This window comes from Pteronotus mesoamericanus, unplaced genomic scaffold, assembly GCF_021234165.1.
Source record: "Pteronotus mesoamericanus isolate MK-2021 breed Mesoamerican mustached bat unplaced genomic scaffold, CSHL_Meso_final scaffold_232, whole genome shotgun sequence".
NCBI lineage: Eukaryota > Metazoa > Chordata > Mammalia > Chiroptera > Mormoopidae > Pteronotus > Pteronotus mesoamericanus.
In genome coordinates, this window is record NW_026555311.1 from 14,259,015 (window position 1) to 14,278,580 (window position 19,566).

The following is a 19,566-nucleotide window of genomic DNA, read 5'->3' on the forward strand; positions in this document are numbered from 1 at the left end:
AAAGCAGGCTGGATGAAGCTGAGGATCGAATCAGTGAGACAGAGGACAAGGTAGAAAAAAGCTCCCAGAAAGAACAAGAAATGGAAAAACGACTCAAAAAGAATGAAGAAGCATTTAGGGAAATGCAGGACAACCTAAAACGCAATAATATCCGTATAATAGGGATACCAGAAGGAGAAGAAGAGGAGCAAGAGATAGAGAACCTCCTCGAAAAAGTAATGATGGAAAATTTCCCTAATTTGAGGAGAGAAAGGCTCTCATGGATCCAGGAGGCACAGAGGACCCCACTCAAGAGGGACCCAAGGAGGTCCACTCCAAGACACATCATCATTAAAATGGCAAATGTCAAAGACAAAGAGAGACTCCTCAAGGCAGCAAGAGAGAAGGAGAAAGTAACATACAAGGGGGCCCCAATACGCCTAGGAGCTGACTTCTCAACAGAAACACTCCAAGCCAGAAGGGAATGGCAAAAAATATTCCAAGCCATGAAAAGACAGGGCCTACAGCCAAGGCTGCTCTACCCAGCTAGGCTCTCCATTAAAATAGAAGGAGAAATACGGAGTTTCCCAGACAAAAGAAAGCTAAAAGAATACATCTCTACCAAACCAGCACTCCAAGATATGCTAAGGGGACTGGTTTAAGCAGATGAAGGAAAAGAATGAGACAGAGAGGAACACAAGTACAAAGAGAAAAGATGAGTAAGTTTCTATCAGTAATATCTCTCAATGTGAATGGACTAAATGCCCCAATCAAAAGACACAGGGTAGCTGAATGGATAAGAAAACATGACCCACACATATGCTGCCTACAAGAGACCCACCTCAGAGCAAAAGACCTACACAGATTGAAAGTAAAGGGATGGAAAACAATATTCCAAGCAAATGGACATGAGAAAAAGGCCGGGGTTGCCATACTTGTATCAGACAAAGTAGATTTCAAAGCAAAGGCCATAAAGAGAGACCCAGAGGGGCACTTTATCATACTTAAAGGAAGAATCTATCAAGAAGACATCAACATTGTAAACTTATATGCTCCCAATATAGGAGCCCCCAAGTTTATAAGGAAATTGTTGGATGACTTCAAAAAAGATATAGACAGCAACACACTGATAGTAGGGGATTTCAACACCCCACTGTCAAAAATGGACAGATCTTCCAAACAAAACATTAATAAACATATTGTGGCGCTGAATGACACACTGAATCAAAGGGACTTAACTGACATATATAGAACCTTACATCCCAAAGAAGAAACATACACATTCTTTTCAAATGCTCATGGCAGTTTTTCAAAGATAGACCACATGATAGGACACAAAGCAAGCCTCAGCAAATTCAGGAAAATTGAAATAATACCAAACTTTTTCTCAGACCACAAGGCCTTGAAACTCGAAATCAACCTCAAAGAGAAACCAGAAACTTGCAAACTCATGTAGACTGAACAGTACACTATTAAACAATGAATGGGTCCATAATGAGATAAGAGAAGAAATCAAAAAATTTCTGGAAACAAATGAAAATGAACAGACAACTGTCCAAAACCTATGGGACACAGCAAAGGCAGTCCTGAGAGGGAAGTTCATAGCAATACAGGCTTACCTTAAAAAGATAGAAACATTTCAAATAAAAGACCTAACACTACAACTTCAAGAACTGGAGAAACAACAACAAATAAATCCCAGAGCAAGTAGAAGGAAGGAAATAGTCAAGATTAGAGCAGAACTGAATGACATAGAGACAAAAAGAACAATTCAGAGGATCAACCAATCCAGAAGCTGGTTCTTTGAGAAGATAAATAAAATTGACAAGTCATTAAGCAGACTCATCAAGACAAAAAGGGAGAGGACCCAAATTAATAATATCAGAAATGAAAGAGGAGAAATAACAACGGATACCACAGAAATACAAATGATCATCAGAAACTATTATGAACAATTATATGCCAAGAAATTTGAAAATCTTGATGAAATGGACAAATTTTTAGAAAAGTATAATCTTCCAACACTGAAGGAGGAAGAAACAGAAAGCTTGAACAGACCGATTACAGCTGGGGAAATTGAAGCATTAATCAAGAAACTCCCAGCACACAAAACCCCAGGGCCAGACGGTTTCCCAGGAGAATTTTACAAAACATTTAAGGAAGAGCTAACCCCTGTCCTTCTCAGACTATTCCAAAAAATCCAAGAGGAGGGATGACTCCCAGACTCCTTCTATGAGGCCAGCATCACCCTGAGCCCAAAACCAGATAAAGACCCTACCAAGAAAGAAAGCTACAGGCCAATTTCGCTGATGAACATAGATGCTAAAATCCTCAACAAAATATTGGCAAACCGCATCCAGCAATACATTCAAAAGATTATCCACCACGATCAAGTGGGATTCATCCCAGGGATGCAGGGATGGTTCAATATACGCAAATCAGTAAACGTGATACACCACATCAATAAAAGACAAGACAAAAACCACATGATCATCTCGATAGATGCAGAAAAAGCATTTGACAAGGTACAGCACCCATTTATGATCAAAACACTCAGCAAAATGAGAATAAATGGGGCATTCCTTAATGTAATAAAGGCCATATATGAAAAACCTACAGCCAATATCATACTCAACGGGCAAAAACTGAAAGCTTTCCCACTAAGATCAGGAACACGACTAGGATGTCCGCTCTCACTGCTTCTTTTCAACATCGTATTGGAAGTCCTAGCCACAGCAGTCAGACAAGAGAAAGAGATAAAAGGCATCCAAATAGGAAAGGAGGAAGTAAAAATATCATTGTTTGCAGATGACATGATAGTGTACATAGAGAACCCTGTAGACTCTACCAAAAAACTACTCAACCTAATAAATGAATTTGGCAAAACAGCAGGATACAAAGTCAACATTCAGAAATCAAAGGTGTTTTTGTACACCAGCAATGCAATAGAAGAAGAAGAAATCAGAAAAAATATTCCATTCGATATAGCACGAAAAAAGATAAAGTACCTAGGGATAAATTTAACCAAAGACACAAAAGATCTGTATGCAGAAAACTATACAACATTGAAAAAAGAAATTAAGGAAGACACAAATAAATGGAAGCATATACCGTGCTCATGGATTGGAAGAATTAATATCCTTAAAATGTCCATACTACCAAAAGCAATTTATAGATTCAACGCAATCCCTATTAAGATACCAATGACGTATTTCACAGAAATAGAACAGACATTTCAAAAATTTATATGGAACAATAAACGACCCCGAATAGCCGCAGCAATTTTGAGAAAGAAACACAAAGTAGGAGGGATCACAATACCAGACATCAAACTCTACTACGAAGCCACCATACTCAAAACAATCTGGTACTGGCACAAGAACAGACCCATAGACCAGTGGAACAGAATAGAGAGCCCAGAAATAAGCGCAGGTCTATATGGGTATCTAATCTTTGACAAAGGGGGCAGAAGCATAAAATGGAGCAATAACAGCCTCTTCAACAAATGATGTTGGGAGAGCTGGATGGCTACATGCAAAAAATTGAAATTGGATCATCAGCTGACACCATACACAAAAATAAACTCAGGATGGATAAAAGACTTAAAGATAAGTCGCAACACCATCAAAGTCCTCGAGGAGAACATTGGCAGGAAACTTTCAGATATCCCACGCAGCAATTTTTTCACTGATATGTCTCCTAAAGCAAGGGACATAAAGGAAAGAATAAACAAGTGGGACCTCATCAGAATAAGAAGCTTCTGCACGGCTAAAGAAAACATCAGCAAAATGAAAAGGGAGCCAACCGTTTGGGAAAATATATTTGCTAATGATACATCAGATAGAGGTTTGATCTCCAAGATATATAAAGAACTCACTCGACTCCACTCCAAGAAGACAGATGGTCCGATCAAAAAATGGGCAAAGGACCTGGGCAGATGCTTTTCTAAGGAGGAGATACAGAGGGCCCAGAGGCATTTGAAAGGATGCTCTGCATCACTAGCCATCAGAGAAATGCAGATCAAAACCACCATGAGGTACCACCTCACACCGGTCAGAATGGCCATCATAAGCAGATCCACAAACAACAGGTGCTGGCGAGGCTGTGGAGAAAAGAGAACCCTAGTCCACTGTTGGTGGAAATGCAGACTGGTGCAGCCACTATGGAAAGCAGTGTGGAATTTCCTCAAAAAGCTGAAAATGGAACTGCCTTTTGATCCAGCGATTCCACTGCTGGGACTATACCCTGAGAACACCAAAACGCCAATACAAAATAACCTATGCACCCCAATGTTCATAGCAGCACAATTTACAATAGCCAAGTCTTGGAAGCAACCTAAATGCCCATTAGTAGATTATTGGATCAAAAAACAATGGTACATATACACAATGGAGTACTATGCAGCAGAAAGAAAAAAGGAAGTACTAAACTTTGCAACAGCATGGATGGAACTGGAGAGCATCATGCTAAGCGAAATAAGCCAGGGGGCGAAAGACAAATACCATATGATCTCACCTATAAGTGGAACCTAACCAACAATGCAAAGATGCAAGGAAAATATGACCAGCAACACTGAAAGGAAAAGAAATCAACAGAGACAAGAGAGAAGGGGGGGGGGCAGGAAAAGGGAAGGGAAGGGGAAAGTCAAGGAACATATAGCAAGGACTCATGGACAAAACCAAAGGGGAAGAGCTGAGGGAGGGAAGGTGGGAGGGGGCAAGGGAAAGAGGTGGGGGGGAGGCAGAGACAAATGTATTTAAAAAGTAAATAAAAAAAATAATAAAAAATAAAAATAAAAAAATTAAAAAAAGAATGAGATAATGATGTTCATTCTCACCATTTCTATTTAACATATACTGAAGTTTCCAGTCAAGACAATTAGGTAAAAGAAAGAAATAAAGAATGGAAAGAAAGAAGTAAAATTCTATTTTCAGGAAAAAAAAAAAGAAGCAAATGAGAATTTTTTGAGAGAAAAAAATTTATAAAATACTTTGATTTTCCATTGTTTTAATTTGTGTTAGAAATATTTTTATAGTCTTTAGAAGCCCTAGATTAAAAAGTGTCTTAAAAAGTTAGAGAAATCTGCTTAGGATGGCTTATAAGCAAGTCATCTGATATTTACAAAGAAATACATTTAGGCAGAGATTGTGCGCAATCTGAATTCTTGGGCAAAAGAGATGAGAATTAGGAGCTATCTGAATTAGTTGGACTAGTGAGCTAGCTGTGGTCTCCAAATTAGCTATGGTGGTACATTTTCACAGGTATTAAGAGGCTTATCCTGTTCATTTACAAAAAGGTGATAGAAGACAGGGGTGGGGGAAGAATAATCCACTTTAAACTGTAATTTTCACTTCCTCCACTTCAGATAACTGGACATACCCATTACTGTTTCCCTCTATTATGTTTATAAGCAATAACTGTTGATTCCAAATACATATACTCAGCCAACTTTTATAAAATAAGATCACCAATATTTTAAATAATCCTCATAAAAAAACTATTTCACCCACCACTTAGACATTCTTGTAATGATCATCAAGTTGATTTCTTCCTCCGGTTCAATATTTTCAGTTAGGTATAGCATTTAATGGGTGTATATAGGTCTGAGAAGCTTTCAACAATGTACACGATGAAGAATTTTCCCACCCAAAATGCCATTAGTGAGTGCCCTTGCAAAGAAACACCACCTAGCCTAGTCTGTGGAAGCAGAACCTTTCTTTTTAGATTGTTTGGTTACAAGAAGAAATAAAAAAAAAAACAAATGAAAGTATTCCTTATAGAGATATGAAAGTTCTTTATCAGGTGATCAATCAAAAAATAAAAACAGCCCTGACTGGTGTGGCTCAGTGGGTTGGGAGTCGTCTGGAGGACTGAAAGGTCACTGGTTCAACTCCCAGTCAGAGCACATGTCAGGGATTGTTGGGGGCATGCAAGCGGCAACCAATAGATGTTTCTCTCCCTCTCTTTCTCCCTCCCTTCCCCTCTCTCAAAAATAAATAAATAAAATCTTTTAAAAAATAAATAATCCAGAGACAGTCAATCTTAAAAGTTGTCATCACAGGAAAAAAAAAAATTGTAACTATGTGTCATGAGGGATGTAACTAAACTTAGTTTAATAGTAATTATTTCACAATACATATATGCATCAAATCATTATGTTGTACAATGAAAATAATATAGTATCTCAATTCTTGAAAAGAGATAAAAACAAAAGAGAAAAATACACTAACCCTTCATGTTATGACATACAGCACGTTAGAATTACTGGTAACATATAACAGAATCCAACTTAGATGCAATATATTCATTGGAATAGTTTTAGGTAATTTTGAGAGTAACTGGGAGGACTGAGAAATGTGGCCCAGGCCAGAACCAAGAAAAACAAGTAACTGTCACAGAATAAGCTGTTCAGGACACCGTTGCCCCCTTGCACAATTATACCACACTCACCCTTTCCAGAAACAAGCAGGCCACCAATTCTGTGCGGTGAGTTGCTGGGCGTGTTGCTTAGCACAGTCCTAAAATAAAAATAGAATTTCATGAAAATTATGAAAACAGAAAATACAATGCTAAGTTTCTGTTCCCTTTGCTGAGCCACCTTTCCCTGTGCAGTTCTTTTTATTCTTCTCTTGTTTTGTACACATTCTTTTCTCCCAAAAAAAGAATGTCGCTGAGATCACCGCCAGGGGGAAATTCTTCCCTTCCCTTAAGATATTTGGCTCTTTCATGAAACTGCAGGCCACACACACACACACACACACACGCATGCACACGAAATGCCTAATTTCTAACCTTTGAATTGCTTCCTTTCATGGTTCCCAAGTCTTGGAACTTTGTTATACATTAAATATAGGTTTACAGATCCCCAGACAGCACAACCTGACACCAAGAAAACTAAAGAAAAGGTTGACAGTCCACTTATTTTAAGTAAATTCTCTGCAGTACCAGAAGTCTCAAGGCTGTCAGGAGAACTGCCTTGTTTACAAGGTATACGGCTGGGACAGGCATTCTCCCAAAGTCTGAGAGATGTCCTCAAAGGCAACACTTCCGGCAGTTAACCTGCATGGCTTTCTTGTAGAGTGAGTCTCATGAATAAAATCTGTTGTTAATCTGTTCTATTTCCAGGCTGGAAAAGCAAGGAGAGCATCTCTAAACTGGTTTCCAAATATATGACAAAGAAGTTTAATCTAGATACACTAATTACGCATACTCTTAACCTTGATAAAATCAATGAAGCAGTTGAATTTATGAAAACCGGAAAATGGCAAGTTCCTCCAATAATTTTTATGTCTGAGCAGAATGAAGAGAAAGAGTTTGTGGGAGTCAGGGCCAGCAGGGGAAGGGGACATCATGGTTGGAGAAGCCGCAGACAGACAACTAAGAAGTTTCAGGAATCTGAAAAGCACCTTCTTCCCCTCTTTCTTTTATTCCCTGTTTATAGAAAACGTAATCCTGAAAATATTTAAGTGCTCATCTACCCCTACCTTCAGTATTACATTTCCAATTTGGCATTTTTATATGATTCACTAACTAATGAAGTTAGCTCATAAAATTTTGGCGTCAAGTTTAAGTTCATAGTTTATAAAAAGGCCATTGTTGTTATTCTATCTCAAAGAGGGAACTTTCCCTAGAATCCCAAATTCTGACACCTTTATTTGGCCCACAACCTGAGCACCAGTCATAAGTTGGACAGTGGCACTGCCCACAAGGATACAAGCCTGCTTACGTATTCCTTACCCTTGGAACCTTGTGTCATTTTGAAAAATCTCAGAACTGATTTAATCTGCCCACTTTTCAAATAATATGAAAACAAAGGAATCTAACTTACTTACTGCCCACTTACTTACAAAGTAAAAATTTGAAATCCAAAACACAAATGTTGCTTTGGAAATGTTTCAGCTTACTTTTCTTTTCTTTCCTTTTTTTTTTTCCAGTATCCGCTGTGTCCTGACACTTTAAGTACAATGTAATGAACGCAAGATCTGCAGGATATTTTGCCAACTAAATTGCATTTTGTATAACTTCCATGATTTAGAAGAATTATCATACAATACTGTTGCTATTTTCTTGCCTCTGATGTATTCAGTAGTGGACTCATATCTGGCTTCTGCTCTCGCCACCTCATCAAAATGTCTTATGTGATCCAGTCCCGCTCTCCCTTTTAGAGCTAGATTAAGGTTAATTTGAATCATCCACTTCCAAACCCTGCAAACAACACAGTCACCCCAAGATACTCCCATTTTACATCCTAGTTATCTCTATCTCTGGGTCCATGTTTCTTTTCATATTATGTCTCTCATCCCCATAAAGTTCTGCTTATTTCACACCAAAGAAACAGAACTCACCAGTCTCGAGTTTATCAAATGTTTAATTTGAAGCAAGCTGATGGAAGTGGGAGTAGAGTCTTTATTACATCAATGTAAATAAATCCCAGTTAAACATTAAGTATTTCATTCTTAATATTACCCCAGAGAAACTTCGACTGGTATTTCATCTTATATAACCCAGGCTCAAACCATCACTCATGATATCTCTGTGGTACTCACCTTGTATCTCATGGTTTGACAAAGGGACGTTGAATTCTTTAGTTGGCCAGAACAATTTAGCTCTCAACAGTTCATACTAACGGGCTTCATAACCAAGCCGTCTAGAATTCAACAGAAAGAAAAAAGGGCTTGAGGAGAAGTCTTTAATTGCCAGGATCTATGCTTCCTGGGATGCGGCTGGGGTAATGAGCAATGAAACTGGCTTTTATTCCACTCTCCAAGGAAAGAGAGAATAGTTGTGTAGTTTGTTATGAATATGTGTCACAGTCTTTTCTGCAAGAAGTAGAAGACAAGATCCAGTGGCGATTTGTGGTATCCAGTCCCTCTCTGCCCATGCCCCCACCTGTCTGCCCTAATCCTTCTCAGTTCTCCTAAAACCTGGGTTAAGACAGAGCCCTCTTGGGATATGGCTTCTTCTCTATCCCCTTGATAGAGTCTCTTTCTAGCTCTCTCTCCCAGTACTCACACGGGGAGCTCCCTTCCTGCTTAAAGTCTCTTCTGCTCCACCATGGGCTTCCCTAGATCTAAAGCCACTGGATCAGACAGGGATCCCACTAGGAAAAGATGATTAACTTAAATGCCACCTAATAATTTGTTTTTGTATCTGATGTGCTATTTACTCTGAACATTTTGTACAAACACAGTTGTCCTTAGGGCCTTTCCCCCTCCCACCTACACATTTAAAAACTGGCTTGCACATCGGCATTATTCAACCTCCTATCTGCATGAGAATCAGAGAAGACACCTGGGTCCCTGTGCACTGCCACGACTGGCTGCCTCCTCTCTGATTCTTCATAAACAACATTTTGTATTTTGACAAAGACAGAGGGCTCAGGATAGGGTATACCCTATCAGGGATGTCTCTGCCAACAAGGATGAAGTGCTTCCCTTCTCCATCTTTCCAAGTTTGAGCAGGAACATCCATGCTCATCCCTGCTCTGCTCTCCTATTCCCTGAGGGGCAGCCAAGGTGTGCCCCTACTCTGCCTGTCCAATTAACCTTACTAACAGTGAGAACTTGGAGAAGTCTTTGGGTCTTGGGAGGTCTGAGTTTGCCAAAAAATGTTTTGCTGTAATCAGTGTCTACAGTCTGCTTCAATAAAGCCCAATTCTTTTTTTTAATAGCATATTTTTATTGTATTTTTTCCATGACCATTTATCCTCCTTATAACCTCTTCCACCCCACCCACCTTAAAGCCCAATTCTTTAAGCTGCTCTGAATGTCTCTTTTGTTGTAGCTCATTGCAAAATTCTCTTATCCAATCACAAACATGGACTTTTCCTCCTTTCTGTTGACACACTGCCAAAAATATCACACAAGTATCAGTGACTATCCACATCACTGAATACCCATTCACTGTTGTTGCTGGGCACATTTAAGTGCCCTGTTCCAACCACAAACTAAAATCCTTCTTTCCTTCCTGGGCACTGTCCTTCCCTGGATGGTCACATGCATGGGCAGTTTATGGCCACTAATCTCCAGACCCACAGTAGGAGCCCTGCCTCCAGGGAGAACCACAGTTCACATCTCTTGCCTGCATATTGAGAAACTTTAAGTATTTTCAGGTTTTTACCTGAAAACAAGAAATATTACCTTCTGGGCTATCACTCAAAAAATAATAAAAACAAAGTGTGTACATACAATATAGAAGCCATCTATTAACATGTGATGTGCATCCTTATACCTGATAATAGCACTATGGATAGTTAATTTTCCCTGAAAATGCACAAGCGATACCACAACCTCCTGCATATTCATATTGGTGTTGGCCCCAGCTGTTCAAAATGCTTTCATACCCTATATACAGACATATACTCCAATTTCCTATTGGATGTTGTAAGTTAACACTAGCAGTGAAAATCGATGTTTGGCCCACACTATTATTTTGAAAGAACTTTTATTTCTCCAACTTATTTCACTCTAACATCATTCATATGGGTAGAAAGCCAACTATTAGAATGACTGACAGGATCCTGAAGTTCACTAGCTTTTCATTGCCTTCTTGATGAGTTAACTAATCACTTATCCACCTAAGAAACATTTATTGATAAAGGTACATGGAGTGGGAGACACAGAAGTACCTGATACAGCCCAAAATCCAGGAAAAGAGACAGATGTGATAATAATTAAAACAATATAATAACCATTATGGAGAATGCATAACCACCCAGTGAACAGGATGAAAAATTAGTCCTGCCTTGGGAGAGATTACAGAAAACATCATAGAGCAGATATATTTGAGCTGAGAGCCTCAATCATGCATTGAAACTTGCCATGTAGATAGAGTATTGAGAGCCTAGGTAAGAGCTTGAGCAAAAGTTCAAGGTGGTGAAAGACTACAGTGTGTCACAGTGTATGTGAGAAGGTGGAGAGAGGTAGAGCTGAACCTAATGATGAAGAGGATGATATGTTTCCTGAGTGAATGATTAATAAAGTGACTGACTACCAAATTCTACAGACCATGCATACTCAGAGAAGATTTCCAAGGAGAGGATTAGCACACTTAAATCTGTGTGTCAGAAAAACGTGCCTTTGGCACCATTGTGGCAGATAGCATGGAAAGGAGAGACTGGAATTAGGAAGAAAATTTGAGAAGTTGTGTGTTAAGATGGATTAGAGAAAAAACTTGGAACTAAAACCAGTGGGAGGGGTGATTAAGATTTACGTGGTAGGTCCCTGAGCCTGGGTGTTCTCAGTGCTCCATAAACATCCCTAGGACATTACCATTTCCTCCACTGGCTTCTGGCTGCCAGTGTCAGCATTCCCCTACCTGCAGGCTTTTGCTGGAACAACAAAAGATTGTTCTGCCCACTCCTGATTAAGAAGGCCATACTTACCAGCAATTCATACCTCCCAAGCAATCCGCAACCTAGGACAGATAGAAGTTGCTATAAAATACACAATCCACAGAGTATCCATACCATATGGCATCAAACTCCAGTTGCCCACCATGGCAGCTGGCTTTAAAAATGGCTCTTATACCCATGTTTACAACAGGAGTATTCACAACAGCCAAAGGTGGAAGAAACACAACTGCCCCTGGGCAGATAGATGAATGGATAAACAAAATGCGGTGTAGACATGCAACATAATATTATTCAGCTTTAAAAAGGAAGAAAATCCTTAAACATGCTACAGCATGGATGAACCTTCAAGACATTATGCTAAGCAAAATAGCCAGTAAAAAAGCACAAATAATGAGTGATTTCACTTATATGAGGTACCTAGAGTAATCAAATTCATAGATATAGAAAGCAGAATGGTGGTTGTCAGGGACTGGGAGATGGGAGAAATAGCAAATTAACAGTTTCAGTTTAGGAAGAGGAAAAAAGTTCTGTGCATGGATGGTAGGAAATGGAAAGGGGGAAATAAAATAAGGGAAACAGTGTAATCTGTGAAAATAGCCATCAACTCAACAAGTATACTGACTTGGACAGGTTCAGGGTGTCAAAACCAGTTTCATTCTATTTTATCACCTTTTGTAGTATCAAATGTAGCTCAAGCTCTAAGGCATATAAGCAGGGCTGGACATAATCAAAGCACACAAAATTTACAAGCCAAAAGTCCTGGCCTCTGTTCTTTGCTATATTTTAGTCCAGATTCAATCAGAAGACAGAAAACATAGCAGTTCACATAAGGAATTGTTAGGTAGCAATAAAGTTGTTAACCAGGTAACTGAAAAGGCAAGAAGAGAATACCGAGATGCCATAAAGGTAGCAGCTTCAATAAGCTGCTAGAACCCTTAGGGCTGAGAGAACAGAAAGATGGCATTGGAATTATTAAAACTTAGATGCTTGAGCAAAGGGCTTGGCAGAACTGAAACTATGCAGACCTCTGAGGAAGAGGCCCTGGCTAGCTGCTATCTCCCAGGGTGCAAAGTGGGCTTTTTTTGCAAAGATGGGAAAAGTTCCTAAGTGAATGTAGCTACTGCTATAGGAAAACACTGCTGTCACTGAGGTGAGGAAATGATGCTGGGGGGATAGTCACAAGAACCGCAAGCACCTAAGAATAGAACAGAAATCTCACAGGGCACAAACAGGAGAGAGCAAGCCTGTGTGGCAGCCTCTCTAGGCTGGACAGGTCCGCTTGGGGCTGAGGTAGATGGAAGAAGATGCGTGGAGCCTTGGGGATACTTGATGTGTCTTTATTCAGGAGAGTCACACAGGCAAAGGCCCAGGTCCAGGGAAATCACACAGGCTATAAAGCCCATGTCCGTGCTCCACACAGGCCACGAGCCCATGTGGAGGGAGTCACACAGGCCACAAAGCCCATGTCCCAGTCAGTGCCCCGACTCCCCACCCCATCCAAAGCTCCTATCCCTTAAATACTAGCCCTAAACAAAGCAGGCTACAGGCTAGAAAGGGAAGTAACTATCATGAGCTGCACATGCGAGCCTACTCAAGGCTACAGAGCAGTTTATCACACCCAGGCTCAAGGCTGTGAGACCCGGGCTCACGGCTGTGGGAACACTGCTTTATCAGACTCCTTCAAGGTTGTGAGGAGCTGCTCCCCCTGGTTATGCATGCATCTGGGTGAGGGAGCCAGACCTCCTCCACGTACCCTACAAAGCCCTTCTTCTTTCTTCAGCCTCCCAGCCTCCTCCCTGCCCCAAGTGCCCCCTCCTGGCAGAGAATAACATGGAGCCAGCTGGCAAAGGAGAGAAATGGTTCACAAAGTCCCAGCATCACAATGTGGAGGGCAGAAGGGTGTTGGACATTGAGAGACAGAAGTTTAATAACTGGCACACTAGGGGTGCAATGTTGAATAAGACAGTTGTCCACATCTGTTATGCACATAAAATCTTTGGGCAAATTATACTGTCAGAAATGTTCTAGTGACATCCCTTTGGATTTAAAAACAGAAAGCTCTGTTCTAACAGAGAATGCCATGTTCAGTCATGAGCAACTAGGTGTCCAGCATGTGACAGGCTCTTAGCATTCCCAAAGAATTTTGTGGTGCCGTGCTGTTGGAAAATGTTGCTAGAGGTTCCACTTAAATGGAAGTAATGGGTTTAAAAAGAGGTAAGGAGGAGAGAGAAAATCACCACCACCCCATGCATACACACATAAACACATACAGTAGGAACATAAGTAAGGTCTCCAAATACAAACACTTTCCAAAAATATGTGGCTAGGGACTCAAAGCAAGAGGTTAAACATGCTACTTGAAGTGTGGATGATAATGTGGGTCCAGAGATCTTTTGCTATCAGTCCATTCCTGGACAAAGTACCAAAATTGAAAAATATTGCTTCAATGACAATCATATTACAACATATAAATTTATCAAAGTAACACTGTACATTTTTTTGAATTTTAACATATCTTTTTTTGTTTATTATTGTTCAAGTACAGTGGTGTCCATTTCCCCCCACCAAATTTACAAATTATAACATGACATATTTACCAAATAACAAAGAATTTTTTTAAATTTTCTATTGTTGTTTAATTACTGTTATCACCTTTTTCCCCCATTACTCTCCTCTACCATGCCCAACCCCCTCACATTTAACCCTTCCCCCTGTTGTCCTTGTCCATAGGTCCTTTATACATGTTCCTTGACTAGTCCCTTCCCCTTCTTCCCCCTGTTCTCCCCTTCCCTCCTCCCCTCTGGTCACTGTCAGTTTGTTCTTTATTTCCATGTCTCTGGTTCTTGTGTGCTTGTTTGTTTTGTTGATTAGGTTCCACTTACAGGTGAGATTATATGGTATTTCTCTTCCACCGCCTGGCTTATTTCACTTACCATATTGCTCTCCAGTTCCATCCATAATTGAGAATAAGCATTTAGAAATTTCTGTAGCACACTGGCAGAGTAATTTCATGTCTTGAATTTAACAAGAAAAATTGAGGCTTGTATTTTGTATGTTTTGGTTTTATTTCCCATTTCTCCAGCAATAAATTTTTATTTTATTTTATTAAAAAACACAAAAAGATCAATCCATGATAAATTGGAAATAAAAACAAGTCATCCCTCATTATGGATAACTTAAATACTGTCATCAATCAGAGACTTGCTGCAAATTAAATGGAAGGCACATGAACTGGCACAACTTGACTCTTGGGAAGGCCCAGCTAGTGCTCTCCATGATGGCTCAGGAAGCATCCTGGGAGTGATAATAACTAGACAAGTTGAAGCCAGTGGATTGATTGCAGGATAAGGAGACAATGATATCTCTGCCAGGCATTTTTGCCAAAAGGAGAAGATATTGGCCTGAGGAGTAAAAGTCAAAAGTGCTCACGACTGCTGGTAGAACATGGCACCACAGAGCTCTTCATTAAGGAATCTTCCAAGCAGCTACTCAGCATTGAAGTGTTCAGCCATTCTTTGCCATGAACACCCTGATTACCTCAAAATGAAGGATGTTTGTTTTTGTACAGTATGACTTTTCCAGTATCCTAGATTTTTCCCTTGGTATTTTGAGAGCTTGAGTGCCAGGCATAGACCAAGAGATAACACACAAAGCAAGGAGAGAAGACTTGAAGAATGGCCTACTGGCCATTTTCAAAAGATAAGTCATACACAATAACTTACCTGGTAAAATATGGATAGAAACCACCCCAAATTACATTGTGCAACAAGCATGTGGTAATTATGTAATTTTTTAAAACAAAACTTTAGTTCTTTAAGACTCTACAACATCTCTCCTTAACTAATACCCATAAGTCTTAACACATCTCATCAGAATTTTCCAGATAGGATTCAAAGCCCCTGGTACTAAGGCATCCCTCCTCAAACACGGTCCATTTCAGTAGCAATTGTCTTCATTAATCCATTGAGATTCTCTCCAATTCCCTCTCTTAATGCACTGACTCAGCCTCTGTGAATTTCTGGCAGTCTCACTAATTACAATTAAACTCAGAGTTGGCTGGGGATCTACAAGATGCGTAATGCTACATACAGATCTAAGTAAAGGTTTTTTAACAGGAAAGAACTTCTAACAAGAAAAAAAATTCTTAACAATATGGACACTCATGCCACATCAGCCATATTTGACCCTCATTTAAAGCTGGCTCAGATTTACTTTTGGTCAAGAGGGCAGCTTAGGTAAACAAGGCTCACCTCCTTGCACAACCACATTAAAGTTACAGCTAAACTATAGAACAATCACTATTCAGAACCAGCAAAATTCAAACTGAATGGAAGTCCTGCAACTACAGAATTAAAGAAGAAACCACATAGATACTGGTAGGAGGGGCAGAGACACAGAAAGGGCTGGGCCCACATCCATGTGTAGTGGATAAAATTTGGGAAGAATATCTTGGGAACAAGGGGTCTCTGCCCCATGCCAGGGCCACCATCCCATGGTCCCAGTGCCAGGAAGGTAAGTCTCCATGAGTTCTGGCTGTAAAAACCAGCAGGGATTGAGGCTGCAGAAGACAGAAACTACTGGAATCCCAGGCAGTTCCTCTTAAACAGCCTACACAGAGAATTACTTGGACTCATACTCTCTGAGCTCCAGTGCTGGGACAACAGATTGAAAGGCATCAGAGACATATGGGGAGGAAATGAATCATCCAGCATCAAGGCAACAGCTGGGAGACATCTTTCTCCCAAACAGAAGTTCTGGCAGAGATCATTGTTCCTGTTCTGAAGCTCTGGCCTCCACAGAAACAGCAAGTAGGTGCCATATCTGAGACTCCATAAACCTGGCTAACATTGTTTGCCCCACCTGGTGATTCCCTGAGTCTCTGCCCCACCTAAGTTTCAAATCCACCCAAGCTGTTTCCAGTGGCTTTTCCATATGAATGACCTGTCTTGGTTCATGCTTCATATTTTCCTAAATTCTCTCAAACAAATATTTAGGTTCACTGAGCCCCATAACTTTTTGCTAAGTTGCCCCAGGCCCAGAACTAGCAGAAACCAACCTTGGTTCATAGCTTATCATCTACTGGGCACCTCCAAACCCAGAACAAGTAGTGGCCATCTACAGATCACTATGTAGCTAATGTTGTGTGACCCTGGACAGAACACAGGCAGTGGCTGGCCTTGGCCATGCCAACAGCAATCAAGGCTCAAATAAAAGAGAAGGGTGTACACAGCCCACACAGTGGGTGCACCTTGAGTACCCAGTTAGGGTAATCAATAGGTAAGCCTGTGCTCCTTGATCCTACAAGACACCTACCATATTAAGCTACTCTGCCAAGCCTGGAGGACATAATAGCTCTACCTAATACTTAGAAACAAACACAGGGAGGCTGCCAAAATGAGGACACAAAGTAACATGGCTCAAATGAAAGAGCAAAACAAAACTCCAGAAAAAGAACTAAACAAAATGAAGAAAAGCAATCTATCAGGTGCAGAATTCAAAACACTGGTTATAAGGATGCTCAAGGAACTTAGTAAGGACCTCAACAGCATAAAAAAGATCCAGTCAGAAAACAAGGTCACACTGATTGAAATAAAGAATAATTTACAGGGAACCAACAGTAAAGTGGTTGACACCAAGAAACAAATCAGCGATTTGGAACATAAGGAATCAGAAAACAAACAATCAGAACAAGCAAAGAAAAAAGAACCCCAAAAAACAAGGATAGTGTAAGGAACCTCTGGGACAACTTCAAGCATACCAACATTTGCATCATAAGGGTGCTGAGAGGAGAAGAGAAAAAGAAAAAATTGGAAATCTGTTTGAAAAAATCATTAAGGAAAACTTCCCTAAATTGGTGAAGTGTTGGGAACTGTCCCTCCTGGTTTCAGGGACTGTAGCCTCACTGAGAGGCAAGAGGGCCCCAAGGCTAAAGATAAGCAAGGAGGCCTTGGGAAAACAGGCAACTGAGAAGACAAAACCTGTCCCCCTGCTTGGTCCAAGAGGATGGCTGGTTAGTCAATGATGGGTAAGACCCCTCAATGGCAGGGGCAACCTAAGACAGGCACAGCCACATGGGCATCAGGGAAGAACTTGGGGGGACATGGAAAAAAAGCAAAAGACCCTTACCCCCTGGCTTTGATATGACTGGAGTCCTCATTCTATCTGAAAGAAGTCTCCTTATCTCTTGGTGGCTCTGCCCTGCCCACCTGGCTCATTTTTGAAACAATACTAAAGGCAGGTACAGGCCTAAACTGGATCAGGCAGTTCCTGGGGGAGGAATCAGGCCTAGAAGTTAAGTTCCCTGAAGCCTGCTTTGTTCTTCCCTCAAAAGTGATGATAAATGGCTCATGCTGGGAAGGAAATTTACATTATTCATAGATCCTGACTTGAGGCAAATCTCTTGTGTCTCTTCAATTGATATCTATGATCTCTGTTTTTTTAAACATAGCCTTTGATATTGATTGATGAACTTTGCATCTATACCCTTGTGCATACAGTTCTCAATGAAAGCCATTGAGCACAGGGGCTCAGGACTTTCTCCACTAGAGGGAAGTGCCATCCCCCTCTCCTGGTAGACAGAGAAATGTCTAGAACAACTTATTTTATTTCCCACATCTGTGACAACACCAGGACAGGCTTGGCAGGACCAGAGTCCACGCTCGCTCCACAGTGAAGGAAATAGATATACAAGTTCAGAAGCACAGAGTCTCAAACAAGGTGGACCTAAAGAGGCCCACGCCAAGACACATCACACTTAAAATGCCAAAGGTTACAGACAAAGAGATCATCTTAAAAGCAGCAGGAGAAAACCCATTAGTTACCTACAAGGGAGCCCCCATAAAAATGTCAGATAATTTCCTAAAAGAAACTTTGCAGATTAGAAGGGACTGGCAAGAAATATTCAAAGTGATGAAAAGCAAAGACCTACAGCCAAGATTACTGTACCTAGCAAAGCTATCATTTAGAATTGGAGAACAGTTAAAGAGCTTCCCAGACAAGAAAAAACTAAAAGTATTCATCACCACCAAGCCAATACTATATGAAATGTTCAAGGGTTGTCTTTCAGAAGAAGAATAAGAGAAAAAATATGAATAATAAAATGGCAAAAAAATACATATCTGCCAAAAACTGAATCTGAAGAACAAAGTAAACAAACAAAACAGGAAGAGAATCAGACACAGTGAATGTTTTGAATTTTGCCAGATGAAAGGGGGTTTGGGGAGACGGGTGAAAAAGGTGAAGGGATTAAGAAGTACAAATTGGTAGTTACAGAATAATCATGGGAATCTAAAGTACATGATAGGGAATAGATTAGCCAAAGAACACATATACAGGAGCCAGGGACATGGACAAGGGTATGGGAAAACCTAAGGGCATGGGCTGGGGCTGAATAGAGGGGAGGAAGGGGAGAAAAACTGGACAATTTTAATAGCATAAACAATAAAATGTAATTAAAAAAATAAAGCTGGCTTAGTGTGCAGATGTTGCTGACTCACTCTTGTCATTTACAGTAAACAAATCATCTGTATAACAATTGTCTGCCAGGCATGGTTGGCAGGCACTGTGTGCATGGTTTGAACTAAACAGACATGGTCCAAACCTTCACAGAGTTTACATCATAAGAAAGACACTATTAAACATGTAAACACACAAATAACTATTCACAAATTGTGGTAAATATAAGAATAAGAAGATAATTGGCTGCTATGAGCCAGGATGAAAAGGTGGACCTATTTTGGGTTGGAAGGCAAGTTTTAAATACTGGGGGGTAAGCTGTAAAGACTAGTACAGCAATGTGTGTGCAATAGGCCTAGACATAAGGTTTGAATTTGTGCTGAGCCTCTTAGAAAATATGACATTTATGATCTTTTTGAGTATGTGCTCTGATTTTTAAGCTTTTATTATTTGGTTTGTCAGCCATGCTTTGCTTCTAACATTAGCAGGATGAGAAGGTGTTTGAACTACAATTCTTCATTTAGCATTTCATTTATATTCAATTAAACATATGTGATATATAACAACACAGTATTTCTCTCTGTGGTCTCTTGAGGCCTGTGATATTGTTTTCTCCAGGAAAAACACATGATGTTGACTTTGCTTCAGAGCAGCTCATATTCCTTCTGCAAAGCTTCCCTCCATCGCCCAGAGCTTGCATTGTAAGCTATGTTAAAGGTTTGCTATATGCCCATTTAATCCTACACACTTCATTCATCTTAGAGAAATTACTAGGTGAA

The 19,566-nt window shown here is 40.2% G+C and overlaps 1 protein-coding gene across 2 annotated transcripts in view; it reads left to right on the forward strand.

The window, feature by feature from the left end:
- Positions 1 to 19,566, forward strand: part of ADH6 (alcohol dehydrogenase 6 (class V)) — a 60,659-nt gene that overhangs the window by 14,431 nt on the left and 26,662 nt on the right. Inside the window, exons 8-9 of one of the 2 annotated variants that reach the window (XM_054591699.1) lie at positions 7,105 to 7,243; positions 7,914 to 9,651. The exons of the other annotated variant lie outside the window; for it this stretch is intronic. Of the exons in view, the coding sequence (XP_054447674.1) occupies positions 7,105 to 7,243; positions 7,914 to 7,938 (164 nt within the window). The 3' untranslated portion in view covers positions 7,939 to 9,651. Of the gene's footprint in view, positions 1 to 7,104; positions 7,244 to 7,913; positions 9,652 to 19,566 lie in introns of those variants that run through there. 2 annotated transcript variants of the gene reach the window in all.